Here is a 22858-nt window from a genome sequence, read left to right as displayed (position 1 = left end):
ATCAAAGTTTTTGGAACATTTTGCCATCTCTTTTCTTGAGAAAGTCGCATTATCTGGTGTTAGATGAACAGGATAAGCTGCGGCTCCCTCGACACATTACTGGGCAAATGTATTTCCAGATAAATTGGATCGTGGAACACAAAACTAGCGTTTATCACTGGGAATATTGACGGCCAATCTTCCCTTGCATTATATTTTTTTCTGTATCACTTGTCAAAGTTGATCGTTTGGAGATATTTATTTTGTCCTGTGTTCTTTTTTATGTTCATTGCAGGAGCCTTGTCTTTACATTCCCCCACATTGTCGGATTTACGATGAGAAAGAGGTCGAATGTGTTGCGCATAATCTTAACCTGAAAAGTAAAGAATAAAAAGTGGTGACAATCATTTTCAATGATATAAGCAATCTTCTTGATACGAATCTTTGGAGGTCTCTTTGTTTAGCTTGTTTTTTGCCCACTACGTTTTATTTTCCTTGTTCTCAAATGGATGCGACATTTGTTTGATACTTACAACAACAAAAATGTGATTCAAACACGTGAGGAAGAACAGATTTTTTTTTTAAAGTTTTAACTTTTGTAAATCAAAAGCACAGGCATGCCTTTAAATCATTGCATGTCATAACTACAAGTTTAGAATTCAACCTTGAGGCAATCTCACATTTAAATGAACACAGCAGCATCCGAATTAAAAGATGGCTGAGGGGCTCTTATATCGGAACATTCCATATTTTATCAGAAGCAAAAACGATAATGTACCACGAAATTATAACTAGTTTTTATTCAGCAAACGTTCCGCAACGCATCACGAAAGACGTGTCATCTAGTTTCGCATGCAGGTACGTAAGACATCATTTGCGCCCCTTCAAACGACCTTGTCAAAGTAAAAGCAATCTTCTTTCTCGCAGCCGTTGGTGTGTTTTTTTTTCTCCCCACCACGATATTGTTATTCCCCGATGTTTTTAGAACCAGCCTTGTTCCTAACCACACAAAAAGAAGGAGGGGGAAAATCAACGCAAAGACTCTGAGAAAAAGCCTGTTGGGAGTTGTCCGGCATTTGATACAGTCACCTGACCGCGAAAAGAGACAGAGAGAAAGGTGACAATTGCGCGGCGGCTTTAGGGACAGAAGTGGAATAGATGTGTCACGACCATGCAATCAGCCAGAAGTGGTTCCCCTCTTTGTTTTGCTTGCCTACGTGACGCTGAGGAGTGTAAATGGGTGTGAACAGTTTGGAACGGTCGCACTGGGAACAGACAGATAACGAGCTGCCAAGAGCACGAGGTCTAGACTGTAGTCGGCGTCTGTTTTGGAAACTTGCATTGGGTCAAAGATCTTGTATGCTACACAAGATCTTTGATTGGGTTGTGTGGCGTGGTGGTGGTATTGACAGTGGCTGTTGTACTGGGAAAATGTTTCGAGGAATTGTGCGCAAATAAGAATGGTTTCTGAGATTGTATGGACCTGATTTTTTTTATTATCACAGAGCACTTACACAAGGGGGCCTTTGTGGTGTTGGAAAGTTGTGTCAAGTTCGGCAGCTAAACCTACACCAACGCACATAATTATGAATGCTCCTAATGTCTCGGTAATCCAATTGTCAGAAAACGATTTCAAGAAAGTGCAAGGCAGAAAATGCGGTATCAAAAATGAACAAGAAACACATGATAAAGTCCCCGTTGAAAAAAAACAAAAAAAGAACAGACAGATTGCTAAGGCCAAATAAAAATATATGTTGGTTTAGTAACCCGACCGACCCTATTTTTTCCCTCCGACCCTAAAACTTTTTTTCATTTTTCATTTCTAAAACAAAACCACCAACTTTTGGCACATTTTGCGAACTAAGGGAAGAAATCTCCTTGAAAATCGACTAAAAAATGAAAATAATTTTTGAGTCACTTGAGAAAAAGTGATTCTATGTAATCGGTCAGTGTTAGTCTGTCCGGCCGGCCGTCCGGCCGGCCGTCCGTAGACACCACCTTAACGTTGGACTTTTCTCGGAAACTATCAAAGCGATCGGGCTCATATTTTGTTTAGTCGTGACCTCCAATGACCTCTACACTTTAACGATGGTTTCGTTGACCTTTGACCTTTTTCAAGGTCACAGGTCAGCGTCAAAGGAAAAATTAGACATTTTATATCTTTGACAAAGTTCATCGGATGTGATTGAAACTTTGTAGGATTATTCTTTACATCAAAGTATTTACATCTGTAGCCTTTTACGAACGTTATCAGAAAAACAAGGGAGATAACTAGCCTTTTCTGTTCGGCAACACACAACTTAACGTTGGGCTTTTCTCGGAAACTATAAAAGTGACCGGGCTCAAATTTTATGTGAACGTGACTCATTGTGTTGTGAATAGCAATTTCTTCCTGTCCATCTGATGCCTCATATAATATTCAGAACTGCGAAAGTGACTCGATCGAGCGTTTGCTCTTCTTGTTTGGTATAAAGCCGACCTACGGACCCTATCTTTTTTTTGTCACGTTACCCTAAACCAACATATATTTGTATTTGGCCTAACGTTCCAAAATCCAGAATTTAAAAACAAAACCGATTTTAAAAAACCCAATCCTTACGGGTACGGCGGGTAAAAGCGATTCAGTTTGACCCCATCAAGCATATTCCCATTAATAAATTCCACCCACCTCGTTGAATGTTACCTGTTTTGATTGTTTCTCTCTAAGGGCGCACAGAGTGGCCGTTTTCATCGTGGTATAGTACTGCTTAGAGTGGTCATCATGGCTACAGTTACGTCATTCTAACTAACGTCATGTTTCAGTTAGAGATGGGGTGCGCCACCAGGGACCCAGGAGTGGTACGACTGAACGCCACTGTGATCACGGTCCGCCTGCACTATAGAAACGCCTCTGATTACAACTTTAACCTTGTCCTGACAGCTAGAAATGCAAGTAAGTACACAAAATAGAGGTCGCATGTTGCCAATTATTTACCTGTAGTTATTTCAAAATCACCCCCCAAAAGGAATCACCAGTCAGTCGGCTTTGATTGAATTTGACAGTGATTTCGGTCAAAATAAAGTTCCCGCTACAATATTCGGCTTCAGTTTGACTGGGTACTCATATCAGGGCTGGATCTGAAGGAGGGTTCCTTTGTTCCGGAAACCATCCCGCCCCAAACCCACCTACCGACCCCCCCCCCCCCCCCCATATCCGGCAAATGTACCTTTTTCCTCAACAATACCACAAATACCCCTTTCAAATGCGTGAATTGCTAAAAATTCAACGTGAGGCGTGTGGCACATAACAAGAACGTGTTTTTGCACTGTGTAAACACAGTTTGGTTGTTTTGGTGTGTGTGTGTGTGTGTGTGTGTGTGTGTGTGTGCGTATGTGTGTGCGTGCGTGCGTGCGTGCGTGCGTACGTACGTGTGTGTGTGTGTGTGTGTGTGTGTGTGTGTGTGTGTGTGTGTGTTTTGCTTCTTTGTTTTGTGTGTGTGTTTTTTGTGTGTAACCTTTAATAGTACAAGTAAAAGCTCTTCTGCTGATGGACCACAACTGGCCTGTTGTATTCTTTGAAATCAATCATGCGTATGTTGCTCTTGTTCCAGATACAGATCGTGGCTGCACGTGGTACCAGTGTGAGAGTGGAGATTGTATCCCGAGGTCACTCATGTGTGATGGCGTTAACAACTGCAAAGACCAGAGTGATGAAGCCAAGAACAGCTCAGCACACTGCGATGGTACCTGTCTGTCTATCTGTCATCCTGTTGGTCTGTCTGTTGGTCTGTCTTTCCGTCCGTCCCACTCTCTCACTCTTTTTTGAAACCAGTATTTATTAAAGAAATCAAATGGTATGGTTAAAATCAACTTCTTAACATGGTTTCCACTCGTACACAGCTCTGGAGAATAACCCATGTACTTTGTTATACAGTCATCATCTGTGTCTTTACTCCTTGACAGATACCTGGCCGTTCCAGGGAGAGAACTGGGGTGTGCTGGCGTCGGTGCTGGGAGCAGCGGTGGTGCTGGTGGTTGGAGCCGCTTGCTGTCGACGCCTGCGTCAACGCCGCGAAACTGTTGACGAGTTGTACGATCTTAATGAGGGGCCTTATGTTCAAAAATATGGTGAGTAGAGTTAGCAATGACTCTTAATTGTTCATGTGTTGATGAATTCTTTGAGCCGTAGTGGTTTACAATGCTCGTTCCTGGCTGACAGAGCTCACTATTATTTTTGCCTTAATTACTGGATACGGTCAGTTTCGAATCTGTGAGAAGATTATTGTAATGATTCCTGGATTTTGTGTATTCGTTCGAAACTTTTTTGAGTTTAGAAAGGTTCATCTCAAACGTAGGACTCTTTTTATCTGCTTCGTAAAGGTCTATTGATGCGTGGACGCATTCATGTACACTGTAGATGTATTAAATGAGATTAGTTTGTCAGTTTGTTAGTTCGTTCGTTCGTTCCTTTATTCCTTTGTTCGTTCCTTCGTTTTTTCGTCCGTCCATCCGTCTGCTTGCTCGCTCGTTGATTGGTAGGTAGGTTGGTAGGTTGGTTGGTTGGTTGGTTGGTTGGTTGGTTGGTTGGTTCGCTCGTTCGTTCGTTCGTTCGTTCGTTCGTCCATCCATCTGTTAGTAAGTTAGTAAAAGAATCATCCAACGTTAGTGGGTTCAGGTTTAGACACTACATGAGTGTGCTTTTGTGCAGCTTACCAGTACAGGGTGATACGCCATCCTGCAGGTGGCAACGGTGCCCATGGCAACCACCACAATCATGCTCACGTCCACGGTCATATCCAACAGGACAACCACCACAACCAACACCAGGAAAAGGACAAACGCACTAAAGGCAAACACGTCACGTGACCAGAACCTCGCCGACGTCATATGATGGTGGGTAGCCTCGAGCTGGAGACTGAGGGGAGATTATTTTTGATTACTGGATTTCGAAATTGGGAGCGCGGTTGTAATGCTGCCAGTGGCTTTGTCGTTGGGGCGTAAAACTTATTTATTATTGGGCAATGCTTTGCAAATTATGCAGCTAAATATTTGTGTTAAAATACGATGTCTTTATGTTTTAACGATACTGTTTACGTGACACCTTGCAAAAAAAAGCGCACAGGAAGGTCAAGATTAGAACATGTATGTATGATATAAGCAGAACCGGACTAACAGTTTGTTTCATTGTATGATATGCTTCTTCTTACCCTTACCATAAAAAAACATGTTTATCAGTTCCATCGATAGGCAGGGGTATTTTTTTTTAAAGGGCAGCTGTCGGGTTGCCTGGTCTCAAAAATGCGCGGAGTCGAGTGCAAAAACGCGTTTAAGAGTTTTCCGAGTTGATTCAACTAAAGACTGTTGATTTGGTCCAGAAGAAGACACTTTCATCATTAGTTTGAAACCATTAAAATGCGTGAAACTTTCTGCTAGTTCTCACAATCCGCAAAAAAACGAAGCAGTTGGCAGGCCGAAACGACTCAAAATCCGCGACCGACAACTCTGTCAGCACAAGAAAGACGCCGCAGCGTTAGCCTTGCTGTGACGTCAGTCGAGGAAGCCGATAAGGCCGCTGTGAAGTTTACAGTACAATGTAGACTACAGCTGGACATCTGTAATGCTGTACGCGTGATTGATTCTTGCACAAAGTAAAGTATTAGGATGGTAATATCTTCTCAAGACCCACGTTCACATTTTCTCTTCTTTGATCTGACCGACTGCAACCTTTACAAGTCATTTCTAAAGTGGTTCACATGCTGTTGCTACTCCGCCTCCAGTCCACCCGGTTAAACCATAAAGTTGCTCAACCACAGACCCTCGTGTCCCTTGTCAGCAGACACTGTACACTTATGAAGAAGGTCCGCTTGAGGTGCCACACCAATTACCGTGTACGTGTGAGGTACTGAATTCAAGACAAAAGCCAACTCTGTCGGTGGGAAAATCTAGGAAAGAGATGATGATAATACATCTTCAGTTACTCACTCAAGTAGATAAACGAGATAAGATAAAGGCAAGAGAGACGGAGACAAAGATGAAACAGTGGATCTAGTGTGGAAAATGGGGGAGGTGGGTTCGGCCGCAAAAAATCAAAGATGAATTTGTCAAACTGTGTTTGTGATGGTTATCGTGTGTGTGTGTGTGTGTGTGTGTGTGTGTGTGTGTGTGTGTGTGTGTGTGTGTGTGTGTGTGTGTGTGTGTGTGTGTGTGTGTGTGTGATAACACGTATGTGTGTGTGTGTGTGTATATGTGTGATAACACGTGTGTGTGTGTGTGTGTGTGTGTGTGTGTGTGTGTCTGTGTCTGTGTGTGTGTGTCTGTGTGTGAGTGTGTTTGTGTGTGTGTGTGTTTGTGTTCCTCGACGCGTGACAATATCTGCCAATAAGTTGAACAAAAACAGGGTTCAAGTGGAACAAAAGCAGGAGGGGGACGGACGACATGTTATGAACTCCGTTTTTTACTGCGAAATTTTGGCCTGGGAGAAGTCACCCCATCCTAAGTTTCTCTTCACCTACCCGTGAAGTATACTAGACAACCCGATTGCGCCCATGCATTACACGGCATAAAGAGAGCACCGTTCAACCCGGCCGATTCCGCGGCCGACGTCACGCGTCCAAGGGAAGTAATTTTCGAGCGGGCTGCATTGACTCGGCCAAGAATGCAAACTTTCTTCGATTAAAGACATTGTAGCATGTCTAAAGTCTTCGGACTTGTGTTATCAAGCTGTCAAATCACCAAGTAACTTTTAAGTATAGTTTCAGTTACATGATAACTCATTCTAAGGAACAGATTTTGAGAGCCACAACCCGACAGCTGCCCTTTAAATTCTGAATCTAGTGTTGACATTGAGTTTCCTTGTTTTTCTTAACACAGTTCTGCGATTTCTCCTGAGCTCTGATGAAAGTTCCGAGTAGAACGCTTCTGACATTTCTGAAAGTGGTTACCATCAACTGAGTGACGAAAAAAACAAGTATCGCTGTTGACGGGAAGGAAACAGCTGGGTCTACTGGGTAGTGGAGAAGGAAATGATGTAAGTGCTCCAAACCCAAATGGAAAACGTTGCAGAACACCCACTGAACACCCAACAAAGGAAACTGACGAAAGCTCCTTGACTTTCAGTTCAAACTTTCACACAGAAAGCGTACTTCTGACGTCAGAAGTGGTCTGTAAGGCTGAGGAGTTGTGTTTGTGACAGACAAATGACTTGAGACAGGTTGGGAAAATGAGGAAAGAAAGCTAACCGTGACTGCATTGGGAATTGTGCAATAAACAGGAGCTTGAAATCTCTGTGCATGTGTGTAAATTTGCAACAGGAAGCCATGTTACGCCAGCTTGTGCCAGTAAGCTACTTAACTCACGTCTTGAAGTCGTGGCAGTCCATGTACAGTTGATAATATTGTTCACAAACGTGGTGCCAGTGTTTAGTAACATTGTCAGTCGTGTGTCGATGTTTTGTGACGATCGTCCAGACAGCGTACATCAATGACTAACCAAGATGATCACGTCAGTATTGCCCTACGTCATCTCACCTCACCACGCTTCGTATGTGTTCAAGGCTTACAATTAGTCATTACTGTGGACTGATTTTCTTAAAACATTCCATCCCCGCTTCTTCTGTGTTAATACGATACATTACACACACACACACACACACACACACACACACACACACACACACACACACACACACACACACACACACACACACACACACACACACACAATCTTTATTGTCTGATTTGTGACTCTCAAAGCTTGCAAGTTCACTCAACATTTCCACTGTTTGTGTACATGTTTTTGTCCAGACTGTGTGTGTGTGTGTGTGTGTGTGTGTGTGTGTGTGTGTGTGTGTGTGTGTGTGTGTGTGTGTGTGTGTGTGTGTGCGTGTGTGTGTGTGCGTGCGTGTGTGTGTGAGAGTGCGTGCGTTCCTGTCTATGTGTGCAAGTGAGAGGGTCGGGAGAGCTTGACAGCTCTAGGACTTGGTAAAGTTCATTTGACCAATAGTTTTGAGAAAGTATTTGTTTTGCGCGGCTGTATTTTTGTGTGAGCGAGTGGGCATTTGACCTTGCAATCGTAACATGGAGAACAGCTGGTAGTGTAGTCATCAGTTTCGCGTCATCCCTTCTCATCACTTGCCCCATTATTTTCTACAACCCTGATTGTGAATATAGGATCATCTCGCATGGTGACTTAAAACAAACAGTTGTACATTCCATGTGTTTCTTGTGGATGTAAATAATGTGCTTTAGTCAAGTTTATACATCGTTGAATAATCTATTGTACAAAATCAAATGCCTATGAACCGAATCAAAAACGTGTTAACTTTGGGATCATTATGATAAGTCAATTTTGTTATTGACCCTCCTCGTTACCCAATCCTGCCCACTTGATTTTCTTGGTCGAACACATGTTGATATTAGCTAGTGTTTTGTTTAGTTGAGTGCATACAGCGTTGTTCGGTTAGTCAGTGTAGAGACGCGTCTGGTTTGTAATGTCATCTATCATGTTTTGGTCTCTGTGCCAGCTCAGTGTTGAGTATATGACTCGTAATTCAAACTGACCAATGTCCATAACGGGTTATTGGCAATGTGTTGTGCAATACATACCAAATGCCATTGTCAGATGCTGGCTGATTGCACGGTTAGTTGCATTGTCTAAAGTGTCTTAATGCCGATATTGGATTGTCAATGACTGACTCTGTGTCATGACTCTGGGGTATGCACGTTAAAGATCCCACGATTGACAAAAGGGTCTTTCCTGGCAAAATTGTATAGGCGTAGATAAAAATGTCCACCAAAATACCCGTGTGACCTGGAATAATAGGCCGTGAAAGGTGGATGCAGCGCCTAAAGGCAGTCGATCTACTGGCCGATGTGAATGCGTGATATATTGTGTAAAAAATCCCATCTCACACGGCATTAATAGGTAACATGCGCCTTGAGTCGCCTTGTGTGGTGAGATACGTGCGCGATATAAATCCTCGTAAATAGAAAAATAAATAAAAAAATGTATGTGTAAGGTGTTGACGAGAGGTTCCGAGTGGTCTGTGTTTTCTTACAGACTTTAGTTTCAATTGCATGATATTGGGTTATTCTTTATAGTATCTGAAAAATGTCTGGTGTCATTGGCAGACTTTGCTGATGGTCTTGTAAGTCCATTTTTGTTTGTTTGTTTACTTGCTTGTATTTACTGACAGGTTTGTTTTCCTTGTGCGCCTAGTCTTGAATGTGTTGTAGAAAGTATTAACTCCTAAGTTCACCGTAGGGCGAGTCAGGTCAGGATGTCCGTTGATGATCGAAGCAGTTTTTAAAAAGATCTTTATTGTTTCAGGTCAAAAACAGCACTGTAAGTAATTTATATTTTACTGTTGGTTAAGCGTTCAATTTCATTGGCAGTTCCTGTTTATTGTTGGATGGTTTGTTTGATTTTAGAGCTTAAAGGCACAGTAAGCCTCCCGTAAACCATCACAGATACTGTCAGGCTTTTACACACAGTACAAACACCCTTCCATTTGAACGCTCACCAAACGGGAACATCCTAGGTGCCGTCCGTAAAGAGCGAGCAATTTTCAAAGAATTTATTTTTGCGTGGTTTATCTTACCCCTGAGCCATCGTGAACCCGTGTGATCAAGTTTCCCTTTTTCACAATGTAGTCGTCAGTTAGTAATTTGAATGCGACTCGCTGTGAGCTTATCTGCAATAGCACGTTATTAAGTACCTCTGACTATGCACGAAACAAACGGCTGTGGTTCACAAGAACTCTAGCGATGGCTGTTGACTGTTCAGAGGAACTGGCGATAGGTATAAACCGTCGTCTGCTACGAGAACCACGACCTTGCGTGACCCTGCTTCCGGGCTTTTCTTTTTTCAAACTTTCAAAACTTCGAATTGTACTGATTTTGTCTTGATGAAAAAAGAATTCTTTTATGATTTAAGAATGTTTGTGTAACAAGCTGTCAATTTATTATTTAGATTTTAAAAGTTAGGTCTAGCGCCAAAACGCACCACGGTCCGATTGTCTCTGACACAATCCGCAAAATTAATTCTTTGAAAATTGCTCGCTCTTTACGTAAGGCACCTAGGATGTTCCCGTTTGGTGAGCGTTCAAATGGAAGGGTGTTTGTACTGTGTGTAAAAGCCTGACCCGAATGAGACCCGAAGGGAAGTAACTCATTTTTGAACTGAGTTCAGGATGGACAGTATCTGTGATGGTTTACGGGAGGCTTACTGTGCCTTTAACTATATTATCCAGGAACTTGTCTATAGATGCATAACCAGGTGAGGACAACATTTCCTTTCTTATTTGTCCATTTCATTTGTATTCATTTGTTTAGTTTGGTTTCTATCTTATTCCGCTTGCCTTTTGTTCTGTTATTTATTTTGTTTGACAGCTTTCCTACAATAGTTAGCTCAGAAAGATTAACTGTGTTTGTGGCGTATGGATAATTAACCCCTTCACTGCCACAGTGGTAGTAACTTATCCGAATGGTCTATGGGAAAGAACTGTGTTTAGAACCCCTACAAGTACTTGGACAGTGGTTACCTCCCATTTAGTTTTCAGAAATGTCCTGAAATGTTGTTGACACAAATCCCACGTATGAGATACGGTTATGGGCCTACGATAAACAGAAAATGACCACCTATTACATACGGGGTGGGCAGTGAAGGGGTTAATCCGCGGTATCTTTATTATGATACGGATCGGTTTTGTGTTGTCTGCTATCCCTTCTCTAACCCAAGGAATCTGTCCACACATTAATCACAGTGCAATGGCATATTTGTGGGCTGCACCTTCAGCGTCATAATGAAAGCAACGTTTGATTAAATTAAAATGAAAAGACATTTCATTGTGCACAAGTACATCGCAACAACAACAACAAGTCGCGTAAGGCGAACATACAACATTTAGTCAAGCTCAGTCGAACTCACAGAATGAAACTGAACGCAAAGCATTTTTTCCGCAAGACCGTACACTCGTAGCATCGTCTGTCCACCGCTCGTGGCAAAGGCAGTGAAATTAACAATACAGAAAAGCGCGGTAGCGGTTGCGCTGAGGAGGATAGCCCGCTTTTCTATATCTCTATTCTTTTTAACTCTCTGAACGTGTTTTTAATCCAAACATATCATATCTATATGTTTTTGGAATCAGGAACGGACAAGAAATAAGATGAAATTGTTTTTAAATCGATTTCGGAAATTTAATTTTAATCATAATTTTTATATTTTTAATTTTCAGAGCTTGTTTTTAATCCGAATATAACATAATTATATGTTCTTGGAATCAGAAAATGATGAAGAATACGATAAACGTAATTTTGGATCGTTTTATAAAAAAATAATTTTAATTACAATTTTCAGATTTTTAATGACCAAAGTCATTAATTAAATTTTAAGCCTCCAAGCTGAAATGCAATACCAAAGTCCGGCCTTCGTCGAAGATTGCTTTGCCAAAATTTCAATCAATTTTATTGAAAAATGAGGGTGTGACAGTGCCGCCTCAACTTTTACAAAATGCCGGATATGACGTCATCAAAGGTATTTATCGAAAAAATGAAAAAATGTCTGGGGATATCATACCCAGGAACTCTCATGAAAATTTTTATACAGATCGGTCCAGTAGTTTACTCTGAATCGCTCTACACACACAAACACACACACATACACCACGACCCTCGTCTCGATTCCCCCCTCTATGTTAAAACATTTAGTCAAAACTTGACTAAATGTAAAAAGCAAAACAAGAGTGGTTCAGCATTAGGCTCCCAGCACAACCCCGACCCGTCGAATCGACTAATTAATCTGTTAAAATCATTTACCACAGAAGGGTAGGCAGTCGAAGACAGCAAAAGTACCGTAGATGAGGGCTTTGCTGAACCTGCCCCCTCCAACCTATGAGGATAAATAGCAGGGGCGGAGCAGTTAAGCCAGAGGGGGGGGGGTTACAACCTGGGATCCAGGGTTAGACCCCTTGTGGGGTACAGGGGCAAGGCCCCGTTGGGGGGTCTGGGGGGGCGAAGCCCCCCTGAAGCTGAAGAGTTTTAGCTATTTTATGAACAATTTATGGCTTATCCTTGATTTTAAACATGATCAACTGGTTACTTCATTATTTCTTATAATAATGAGCAGCCACTCATTATTTCTTTTAAAGTTAGTATTAAATCTTCTTTTTTTTGACAGCCGGGGGGGGGGGGGGGGGGGCGTAACCCCTGTAACCACCCCCTAATCCGCCCCTGAATAGCATTTATTTAACCCAGAGAAATCTATTAAGTGTAAACCCTTATAATGGTACAAAGTATTTTTGTATAGTACAGTGACGTATTAAAGTATACGATAGAAAAAGCCGCTTTCATCCTCAAGTTCATCTTCCGTCTCTTCCCAGTGCTGGTGAAACGTTTCAGTCCAAGTCTTGCCAGTATCGTACAGACGCGCATGAGGAGAGTAGATCTGTTATGGGAATAGCCTATTTCTGTATTGATTCAGTTGTGTCAGCAATGTATCTCTGAAATTATTATGTTGGAATAAAAAAAAGTTGTTGTCCTGTGTTTTTACCAGAAAGTGTGTTTTTCTTGTACGCTTGGGTAACACCAACATGAAATCTGTGAATGGATTCAGTGTAAATGTGAATAAGAAGTCGTGAATCAAACTACAACTTGTACAAGCATGTGTTCTGTTGTTTTACGTGTGGTGTGTGTGTCTGTGTCTGTGTCTGTCTGTGTCTGTCTGTCTATATATATATATATCTCTCTCTCTCTCTCTCTCTCTCTCTCTCTCTCTCTCTCTCTCTCTCTCTCTCTCTCTCTCTCTCTCTCTCTCTCTCTCTCTCTCTCTCTCTCTCTTGCATACGTAATAACTGTGAATTGTTTGCAGATGACACTACTATTCATTCTAGTCACCATTCCATAAATTATTTGTCAAAAACTCTCCAAGAAAGCATTGATGCACTCCTGAATTGGTCAGAGTTAAACCATATGTCTCGTAACCATACAAAAACAAAATTTATGCTAATAACCACAAGACAGAAACGACAAAATCTATTATCGAACATTCCACCTCTTTATATTAAAAATCAAGTATTGGAAGAAGTGTCTCACCATAAAGTCCATGGTGTAAAGATTGATAATAATTTATCATGGCATGATCACATTGATTACATCTGTAAGATTGCTTCCCAAAAAATATATCAGTTATCAAAAATAAAACATTTCTTGAAATTCCACTCGCGAAAGATTTTTTTTTACAATCACATCTTGTCAAATATTGATTATGCATCCACTCTATGGGATTGTGCAAGTGCTAATGTTTTGAAACCTTTAGCCAGTCTTCACAGAAGAGCAGTTAAGTTTATAATGCTAAAAAATCACACTCCTTCAGAATCTGATTATAAAAAATTGCAAGTATTACCATTTCAAAAAAGATTAATGTATAATAAAGGTGTTATGATGCATAAAGTGATGTCAGGATATGCACCGGAGACATTACGTGATAATTTTATTTTGAACTATAACAGACTAAAAATCATAACACCGACTCCACGTATTGACCTTTTCAAATCAATCCTTCTTTATTCAGGTGCGGTCCTATGGAACTCACTGCCTATTTTTCTTAAGCATAAAACAAACACAGACAGCTTCAAACAAAATTATATGTTGCACATAATGCAACTAAACATGTGCTGAATGGTTCATCAATTCATTCAAAATGTATGTGCATGTTAAACAAAATTATAATAATATGCAGATCTAAATTAAGTTATGTTAAAAATTGACACTTGGAAATTGTACTTAAAATGCAGCATGACAATTTATTTTTTAAATTTTTATCTGTATATAGATATACAGTTATAATGTATTAAGTTTGATGTGATAATTCTTTGATTATATTGTTTTCTGTTCTTGTTGACCCTATATTAGGGCGAGGGCTGGATGTAAAAAAGCAATATTCTTGCTTATCTATTACCCTCGATAATAAAGATTTTGTCTTGTCTTGTCTTGTCTTGTCTCTCTCTCTCTCTCTCTCTCTCTCTCTCTCTCTCTCTCTCTCTCTCTCTCTCTCTCTCTCTCTCTCTCTCTCACAGTCTCTCTCTGAAAAAGATGAAAATAACCCCTGTGTTCTAGTAATGTCTTGATCGATACTTCACACACACACACACACACACACACAGGTGCGCGCTTCGCTGGCGTCATTCTGACGTCTGAATTCGATGACGTAACTTCAGTTTACACACGCAAATGCCGGAACGGCGACGTAACAAACTTATGACGTCACATTCAGTTTGCTATGCTCTCCATGTCTTCCAAAAACTTCTAATGGTGCCAAAGGGATTCTTCGAAGGTGAATTCGCTTTTTCTTGGGAAAGGACCGAGCCGCGCAACAAAGAATACTTTATCCTGTGAGGCAGATTATTGAATGCCTTATTTTGTGGTGTAGATCTACTGTTGTAGCGCAGGATATTCAGGGAATAGGATCGTACGACGTAGTCCATTCAAGAACCCATTTGTAACAACAATTAGTGCTGACTCTCTTCTTCAGAGCGATCACCAGCTCAAACCAGATAAACACAAAACAAGCGTTTCATCTCCATAGCAGCTAGTGTGAAGGGTATATGTAACATACACCAACTCCATAGCAGCTCATTAGCATCTAGTGTGATGGGTGTGTAACCTACGCAGCAGCTAGTAAGAAGGGTGTTTGACCTACGCCAACTTCATAGTAGCTCATAAGCATCTAGCGTGAAAAGTGTGTAACCTACGCCAACTCCATAGCAGCTCATAAGCATAATAGTGTGAAAAGTGTTTAACGGCTACGCCAACTCCATAGTAGCTCATAAGCATCTAGTGTAAAAAGTGTTTAACCTACGCCAACTCCATAACAGCTCATAAGCATCTAGTGTAAAAAGTGTTTAACCTACGCCAACTCCATAGCAGCTCATAAGCATCTAGTGTGAAAAGTGTTTAACCTACGCCAACTCCATAGCAGCTCATAAGCATCTAGTGTGAAGAGTTTGTAACCTACGCCATCACAAGAGTAGTGTTTCATTTCCACAGCAGCTAGTGTGAAGGGTGTGTCACATTAGCCAACTCCATTGGTAGCTCATAACCTTCTAGTGTGAAGATTGTGTAACCTCTGCCATCAAAGAGAAGCGACCCTAATGTGGCCCATGACTCATTGGGCCTACGGGCAGATCAACCCACAAAGTTGTGACATGATGCGCTACAACCCCACCCTGCGCATTATTGTGGCCATGAGCATGCTCATGTTTCCTATCCTCTTCTACGCCGTCTACCAGTGCTGCTTCACCGAGGGTCTCCCCTGCCGCAAGAAGAAAGACGTCAACGGCGCGCTCGATGAAAGCTCTGATCACCATTACAGGACTTCCGTCGCGAAAAGCTTACCCGCCGGTGGCCTCCCGACTTCAAGCTTCAAGGCGTGATCATCGTGACATGTCCGTCATGTTCGATCGTGCTTTCTGCATACGTACAGGAACGAGGTCGTCAACAGTTGACATCTTGATATTGCATCGGGAATGATTCTTTCTTTATTTGGTGTTTAACGTCGTTTTCAACCACGAAGGTTATATCGCGACGGGGAAAGGGGGAGATGTGATAGAGCCACTTGTCAATTGTTTCTTGTTCACAAGAGCACTAATCAAAAATTTGCTCCAGGGGCTTGCAACGTAGTACAATATATTACCTTACTGGGAGAATGCAAGTTTCCAGTACAAAGGACTTAACATTTCTTACATACTGCTTGACTAAAATCTTTACAAAAATTGACTATATTCTATACAATAAACACTTAAAGGCACAGTAAGCCTCCCGTAAACCATCACAGAGCTCCCCGAGCGTCTACATATATAGTACAAGCATACTTCCATTTGAACGCTCACCGAACGGGAACATCCTGGCTGCTTTCTGTCGAGCATGAGAAATTTTCAAAGAATTTATTTTCGTGGACTTGGCCTCAACAGCAATGGCGCCTCGTTTTGGTGCTGGACGGCTGTTATGCCGATACCGGAATTCACGCCCGGACAGTAAGCCTCCCCTAAACCATCACAGATGCCGTCAGGCTTTTACACACAGTACAAACACCCTTCCATTTGAACGCTCACCAAACGGGAACATCCTAGGTGCCCTACGTAAAGAGCGAGCAATTTTTAAAGAATTAATTTTGCAGATTGTCTCGAACACTTTTTGGACCCATCCTGAACTCAGGTCAAACATGAGTTACTTCCCTTCGGGTCTCATTCTATCGATGTAAACTGGCGATAGCCGTGAATCGATGATTATCAAAATGTTTTTGGACCGTGGTGCGTTTTTGCGCCAGACCTAACTTTTAAAATCTAAATAATAAATTGACAGCTTGTTACACAACCATTCTTTAATCATAAAAGAATTCTTTTTTCATCAAGACAAGATCAGTACAATTCGAAGTTGTGAAAGTTTGAAAAAAGAAAAGCCCGGAAGCAGGGTCACGCAAGGGTCGTTGCAGACGACGCCGGTTTATCAGTGCATATTGCCGTTCCTCTCAACAGTCAAAAGCCATCGCTAGAGTTCTTGTGAACCACAGCCGTTTGTTTCGTGCATAAAAACGTGCTATTGTAAATAGTCGCATTCAAATAACTAACTGACGACTACATTGTGAAAAAGGGAAACTGGATCACACGGGTTCACGATGGCTCAAGGGTAAGATAAACCACGCAAAAATAAATTCTTTGAAAATTGCTCGCTCTTTACGTAAGGCACCTAGGATGTTCCCGTTTGGTGAGCGTTCAAATGGAAGGGTGTTTGTACTGTGTGTAAAAGCCTGACAGTATCTGTGATGGTTTACGGGAGGCTTACTGTGCCTTTAACAAGGGTAAAAGGAGAAACAGAATCCGTTAGTCGCCTCTTACGACATGCTGGGGAGCATCGGGTAAATTCTTCCCCCTAACCCGCGGGGGTATCGGGAATGATGTTCATCAAGACAATACCTTACAGTAATTAATTCCCGGTTCTATCGTGTTGCTCATGCAAACAAAGAAGATGTTAAAAGTTGACGAAAAGTTGAGGAAAGATCAATGAAAACAAAACTGGCTTAACCACAATGTGTTTGTTCAGTCATGAGTCTCTGTACAAGAAACGAATCATTAAAATTCTGATCTCACATGAAGAAGTATGAGTCAGTTTCCATTATGTTGCCTGAAATATGACTGCATCACCAAGTGTGGCAGTTAGCATCATGTTTGACCGTTCTGATGTGACCCAAAGCTAACAGGCACAGCAAGAGCCAGACTGAGAGATGGCCAATCAACGAAACATTGGACACCGAGATGGCTCTCTTATTTGCAAACTGACAACAACAAAATAGGAATTGTGACTTGACTGAGCACGAACTGTGAATGTACCACATTTGTTTCAGTTCTGCGATTTTACCTCCGAGTCGCAATACACTAATCTGTGTGTGGGTGGTGGGGTTTAGGCGGGAGAGGGTTGTCTCTGGATCATGCATTATTATATCTGGAAATCGGATGTAACGTGAACTTGCACTTGTATTCAACAAAAATAAACAGTGGCGATTGACAGTAGGTGTGTGTGTGTGTGTGTGTGTGTGTGTGTGTGTGTCAGTGTGTGTGTGTGTGTGTGTGTGTGTGTGTTGGTGTGCGTGCGTGCGTCTGTCTGTGTTTATTTGTTTGTGTAAAAGAGAGAGAGAGAAAGAGAGAGAGCATTTCATTGCCTAATGTCTGCGTTCTGAATTCGTTTTCCCGTTTCTGAAAGGCTATTCTCTTTGGCTTTGGAATTCAGTTACTTCTTCGAATTTTCAATCGGTTGCAGAGATAGTGGTTTGCTTTATTATATTTAGTCAAGTTTTGACTAAATATTTTAACATCGAGGGGGAATCGAAACGAGGGTCGTGGTGTATGTGCGTGTGTGCGTGCGTGTGTGTGTGTGTGTGTAGAGCGATTCAGACTAAACTACTGGACCGATCTTTATGAAATTTGACATGAGAGTTCCTGGGTATGAAATCCCCGAACGTTTTTTTCATTTTTTTGATAAATGTCTTTGATGACGTCATATCCGGCTTTTCGTGAAAGTTGATGCGGCACAGTCACGCCCTCATTTTTCAACCAAATTGGTTGAAATTTTGGTCAAGTAATCTTCGACGAAGCCCGGACTTCGGTATTGCATTTCAGCTTGGTGGCTTAAAAATTAATTAATGACTTTGGTCATTAAAAATCTGAAAATTGTAAAAAAAAATAAAAATTTATAAAACGATCCAAATTTACGTTTATCTTATTCTCCATCATTTGCTGATTCCAAAAACATATAAATATGTTATATTCGGATTAAAAACAAGCTCTGAAAATTAAATATATAAAAATTATTATAAAATTTTTTTTTTCGAAATCAATTTAAAAACACTTTCATCTTATTTCTTGTCGGTTCCTGATTCCAAAAATATATAGATATGATATGTTTGGATTAAAAACACGCTCAGAAAGTTAAAACGAAGAGAGGTACAGAAAAGCGTGCTATCCTTCTCAGCGCAACGAATACCCCGCTCTTCTTGTCAATTCCACGGGCACTGCCTTTGCCACGGGCGGTGGAGTGACGATGCTACGAGTATACGGTCTTGCTGCGTTGCGTTGCGTTCAGTTTCATTCTGTGAGTTCGACAGCTACTTGACTAAATATTGTATTTTCGCCTTACGCGACTTGTTATTCCTTGTATTAAAAAAAACCGGCACCTAAGCGCTATCGTAGTTCCATGGCCTTATTGATCATTACGGAACCTGGTAGGTTGTAGGGATGCTATCAAAAAATAAACAACCAATCATTGATTAGTTAGAAGTGATTTGATTGCTTCATCGTTGCTTGGGGTGGTCATTTTGGTATAACGTTTGTTTGTGATGATTTGGGGGGTGACCTTGTTTGACGGGCTGTCACGGGATACGGGGTGCCATCGGTCGGACAAGTGATATGGGCGGCTGACATAGTTACCTTTTCCAGCATGTAGGGTTCAACTGGAGTGAATTGCGTTTTGATGCTTTTCTTAGCGTGCGAAATATGTTGCAATAATTTTTTGGCCAAGTTTAGCTTTTCAGAAACAGTTATATATAATGGAGATGAACCACAGGTTAAATACAATGTGTCCTGGATCCACTAACTTTAAATCTGTTTTTTCGGGCCATTACATTTGTACCTAAAAAACAACAACTAAAAAACCAACAGGGACAAAAAACAACAACAGCAAAACCGTTAAAGGTCTGACCAGATTTTTTTCTGCACTCCAGAGTATCTGTCTGCAAGAAGCAATGCATGTCTTAATTTTCATTCTTCATTTTTTGGTATAGGCAAGCTCCATCCGTATAATCGAGTGAAGATAGAGGGACTTTCATTACATTTAGTCTGGGACAGGCTGATCTTTCTTAACCCAGTGTGGGATTTTCAGTGGGGCGACCACCCCCAACCCAGCGCGTCCCCGGGTGGCGGATAGGGGAACGGTCTTCAGATATGGAGATCAGCCGCTTGCGGCCGCGGACCAAACTGGCTCCGGGTGGGATCCCGGCAAATTCTCCCCCCTGTGCTCTCAGGGTAGGACGTACGGGCCATGAGCTAAGGGTGAGGTAACCCCGACAGAAAACCCCGAATGCTGAAGACGGAGGACCCGGGCCGCACGGCGCATTCTAACAAACCACGGGTACACGCACTTACGCAAATGATGATACAATCAACCAGCACAGATGGAAATGGCGCTCGCCCATTGAGGACCCCCCAGGGTGGAGCAGCGTCGGGTCCCATGCCTCAAAGGGACCCAGCCCCAACTACTGGAGGTCCCTCCCGTCCGTCTTGTCACGCCAGGGGACGCGGGAGGAAAGTGACTGGCACCACCACAACCAGGATGAAACCCAGTCAGCAGCGACCTTTTCAGGTCATGCACTGGAACGCAGAAAGTATCCTGAACAAGAAGACAGAGTTGGAGCATATCCTGCATGAGAAGAACATCAACATCTGCTGTATTCAGGAGACACACCTGACACCACAAAAGTCCTTCAAAGTGAGAGGCTACCAATGCCTTAGGTCCGACAGAACAGACCGAAGCAAAGGAGGAATCCTGACCCTCATCAGGAACAACATCAATGCCTGTTTGATAGAAACGCACATGGAGGACTCCGAATATCAGGTGATTCGAATCCAGACGAAGACATCAGAATTCCATCTTGTCAACTTCTACTGCCCCAATGATAGACACCTCGCCCTTGACACGATCCCCGCAAAGGCCTCCAACTTCATCGTGGTGGGTGACTTCAACAGTCATTCACAGAGTTGGGGATATGACCACCTGGATCGGAGAGGAGAAGAGGTGGAGAACTGGCAGGACGACAAAGGTCTCATCCTTTTGAACAGTCCCTTTGACTGCCCTACATTCTACTCCAGAAGATAGCACACTACATCAACTCCTGACCTAGCCTTCTGCACGGAAGACATGCACCAGCTAACCAGCAGAGAGGTCGGAGAACAGCTAGGTGGAAGTGACCATCGGCCAGTCTTTCTGACCCTGGGCATGGAGTCCTGCACTGAAGCTTCCTTCCCACGGTGGAACTACAAAAGAGCGAACTGGTTCCTCTTTAGACACCGCACCAGCGAACTCACCAAAGACATCAGAGTCGAGGGTCGAGACATCAACATGGTGGCGAAGGACTTCAACATGAGCATCCTCAGAGCAGCGCGTGAGTCCATTCCCAGGGGTGCCAGGAGAGACTATAAGCCCTACTGGAGCAATGAATTGCAGGAACTGGATGATGATCTGGCAGACGCCAGAAGGGAAGCAGAAGTCAACCCGTCACAAAACAACAACATCCGCCTCCAGGAAGCCAAAGCCAAATTTCTCAAAAAGAAGCTACAGGCAAGACGGAGAAGCTGGCAAGAGAAAACAAGCTCTCTGAACCTTGAGAAGGATGGCAGAAAGCTCTGGAGGCTCACCAAGCAGTTGAATGATGAGAACACCAGCAGAGGAAAGATCACATTAGAAGAGAACGGGAAGGTGCTAACTGGAAAGCATGCTGCCAACCAATTTGCTGAAAGCTATGCAGCTGAGAGCAACCTCCATGTTAGCCCCGAGAAACAGAGAGAAGCAAGAAGAGAGAAAAGAGAGAGACCTGCCAGACAGTCGACAGTGGACGCCATGAGTCAACCACTCACACTCCACGAGCTGCACTCAGCTCTGAAAAAGTCAAAGGCAAAGAAGTCCCCTGGCCCAGACGGCATCACTAACGAGATGCTAACCCACCTTGGTAGTGCAGCAGAGAACAAGCTACTCGAGGTCTTCAACAGCAGCTGGCAAGAAGGATCGCTACCACAACTCTGGCGAGAAGCGATCATGATCCCCATCTTAAAAAAAGGGAAGGATCCAAAGAAGGCCACCAGCTATCGCCCAATCAGCCTCACCAGCTGTGTTGTGAAGACCTTGGAGAGAATTGTGAACGAGCGCCTCAGGTGGTACCTGGAATCCAGGAACCTCCTCGCCCCTGAACAAGCTGGATTCCGACAGTTCCGCAGCACTGAAGATCAGGTCACTTACCTAGCGCAAGAAGTTGAAGATGCCTTTCAGGAACAGAAGCTGGTCTTCGTCACCTGGATAGATCTTCAGAAGGCATTTGACAAGGTCTGGAAAGATGGACTCCTTGTAAAACTGCTGAGGAAAGGCGTGTCCAGCAACATGTACCAGTGGATTCGCTCTTACCTCTATAACCGCAGGGCAAGAGTTAACGTCGACCAGACCAAAAGCAAGAAGTTCCTCCTTCGTCATGGCGTCCCTCAGGGCGGAGTCCTCTCCCCCACACTCTTCCTTCTCTTCATCGACGATCTGGTGTCTGAGATGCCCAAGGGGATCAAAGCTGCTCTCTACGCAGACGACCTTGTGATCTGGTGCAAGGAGGAGCACGCAAGTACTGCCACCTACAGAATGCAGCAAGCGGCAGATAGGCTGAACGCATGGGCAGAAGATTGGTGCGTCTCCATCAACAAGGAGAAATCCTCCACCACCCTATTCACACTGTCGCCAAAGCAGAAAGCCGGAACCATTAGGCTTGGTGGAACTCCTCTGAGAGAGGATGAAGAAGCAACGTACCTTTGATAGACGGCAGACCTGGAAACCACACATTGCACAGGCAGAGACGAAGGCCCGGCGCAAGCTAGCCATACTCAGGAAGCTGGCAGGTACCACCTGGGGAGCGAACGAGAAGATACTGAAGACAGTATACCAGGGAACAATCAGACCCCACCTCGAGTACGGCTCCACAGCGTGGTCAACCTCAGCCAAGACAAACCTGCAGACCCTTGACCGTGTGCAAAACCAGGCCCTCCGACTCATCACTGGTGCAATGAAATCCACGCCCATCAAGGAAATGGAGAAGCTTACCACCATCCAACCCCTCTGTCAGAGAAGAGAAGCCAAGACTATGGTACAGGCCGAGAAGCTCAAGTGCCTACCCGACCACCCCATGAAGCACAGACTGAGCAACCTCACCAAGAACCGGCTCAAACGGAGCAGTTTTGTACACGAGAGCAAGAGACTTTCTCGACAGTACAGGGAAGTCCTCCCACAGAACACTCTACCTCTGACTCAAGAAGAAGAGGAAACCCCCAAGGCAACAGAGAAACCAGGCATCCAGATCTGCACCAGTGTTCCACATGTTACCTCAGGAGAAGATCAGAATGACACAGCTCGACAGGCACTCACCTTAGCCCTGATCGACGAACAGTACCCAAAAGAGGCGTGGATCCATGTATACACCGATGGATCAGCAACTAACGCCGTGCTCAATGGAGGTGCAGGCATTCTCATCCAGTTCCCTGGGGGACATACAGCTACATCCAGCGTTGCCACTGGCAAACACTGCACAAACTATAAAGCAGAAGCAGAAG

At 43.1% G+C, this 22858-nt stretch overlaps 1 protein-coding gene across 1 annotated transcript in view; it reads left to right on the top strand.

Moving 5' to 3' along the window:
* Window positions 1-7686, top strand: part of LOC138974033 (uncharacterized) — a 117528-nt gene extending 109842 nt beyond the window's left edge. The window contains exons 3-7 of the mRNA XM_070346737.1: window positions 2782-2911; window positions 3570-3701; window positions 3922-4086; window positions 4667-4851; window positions 6829-7686. Coding sequence (XP_070202838.1) covers window positions 2782-2911; window positions 3570-3701; window positions 3922-4086; window positions 4667-4824 — 585 coding nt within the window. The 3' untranslated portion in view covers window positions 4825-4851; window positions 6829-7686. The remainder of the gene's footprint in view (window positions 1-2781; window positions 2912-3569; window positions 3702-3921; window positions 4087-4666; window positions 4852-6828) is intronic.
* The last annotated feature ends 15172 nt before the right edge of the window (window positions 7687-22858 follow it).

Source organism: Littorina saxatilis, linkage group LG1, assembly GCF_037325665.1.
Source record: "Littorina saxatilis isolate snail1 linkage group LG1, US_GU_Lsax_2.0, whole genome shotgun sequence".
Taxonomy (NCBI): domain Eukaryota; kingdom Metazoa; phylum Mollusca; class Gastropoda; order Littorinimorpha; family Littorinidae; genus Littorina; species Littorina saxatilis.
Note: the sequence above shows the minus strand (reverse complement) of the source record. Positions and strands in the feature narration are given on the sequence as shown.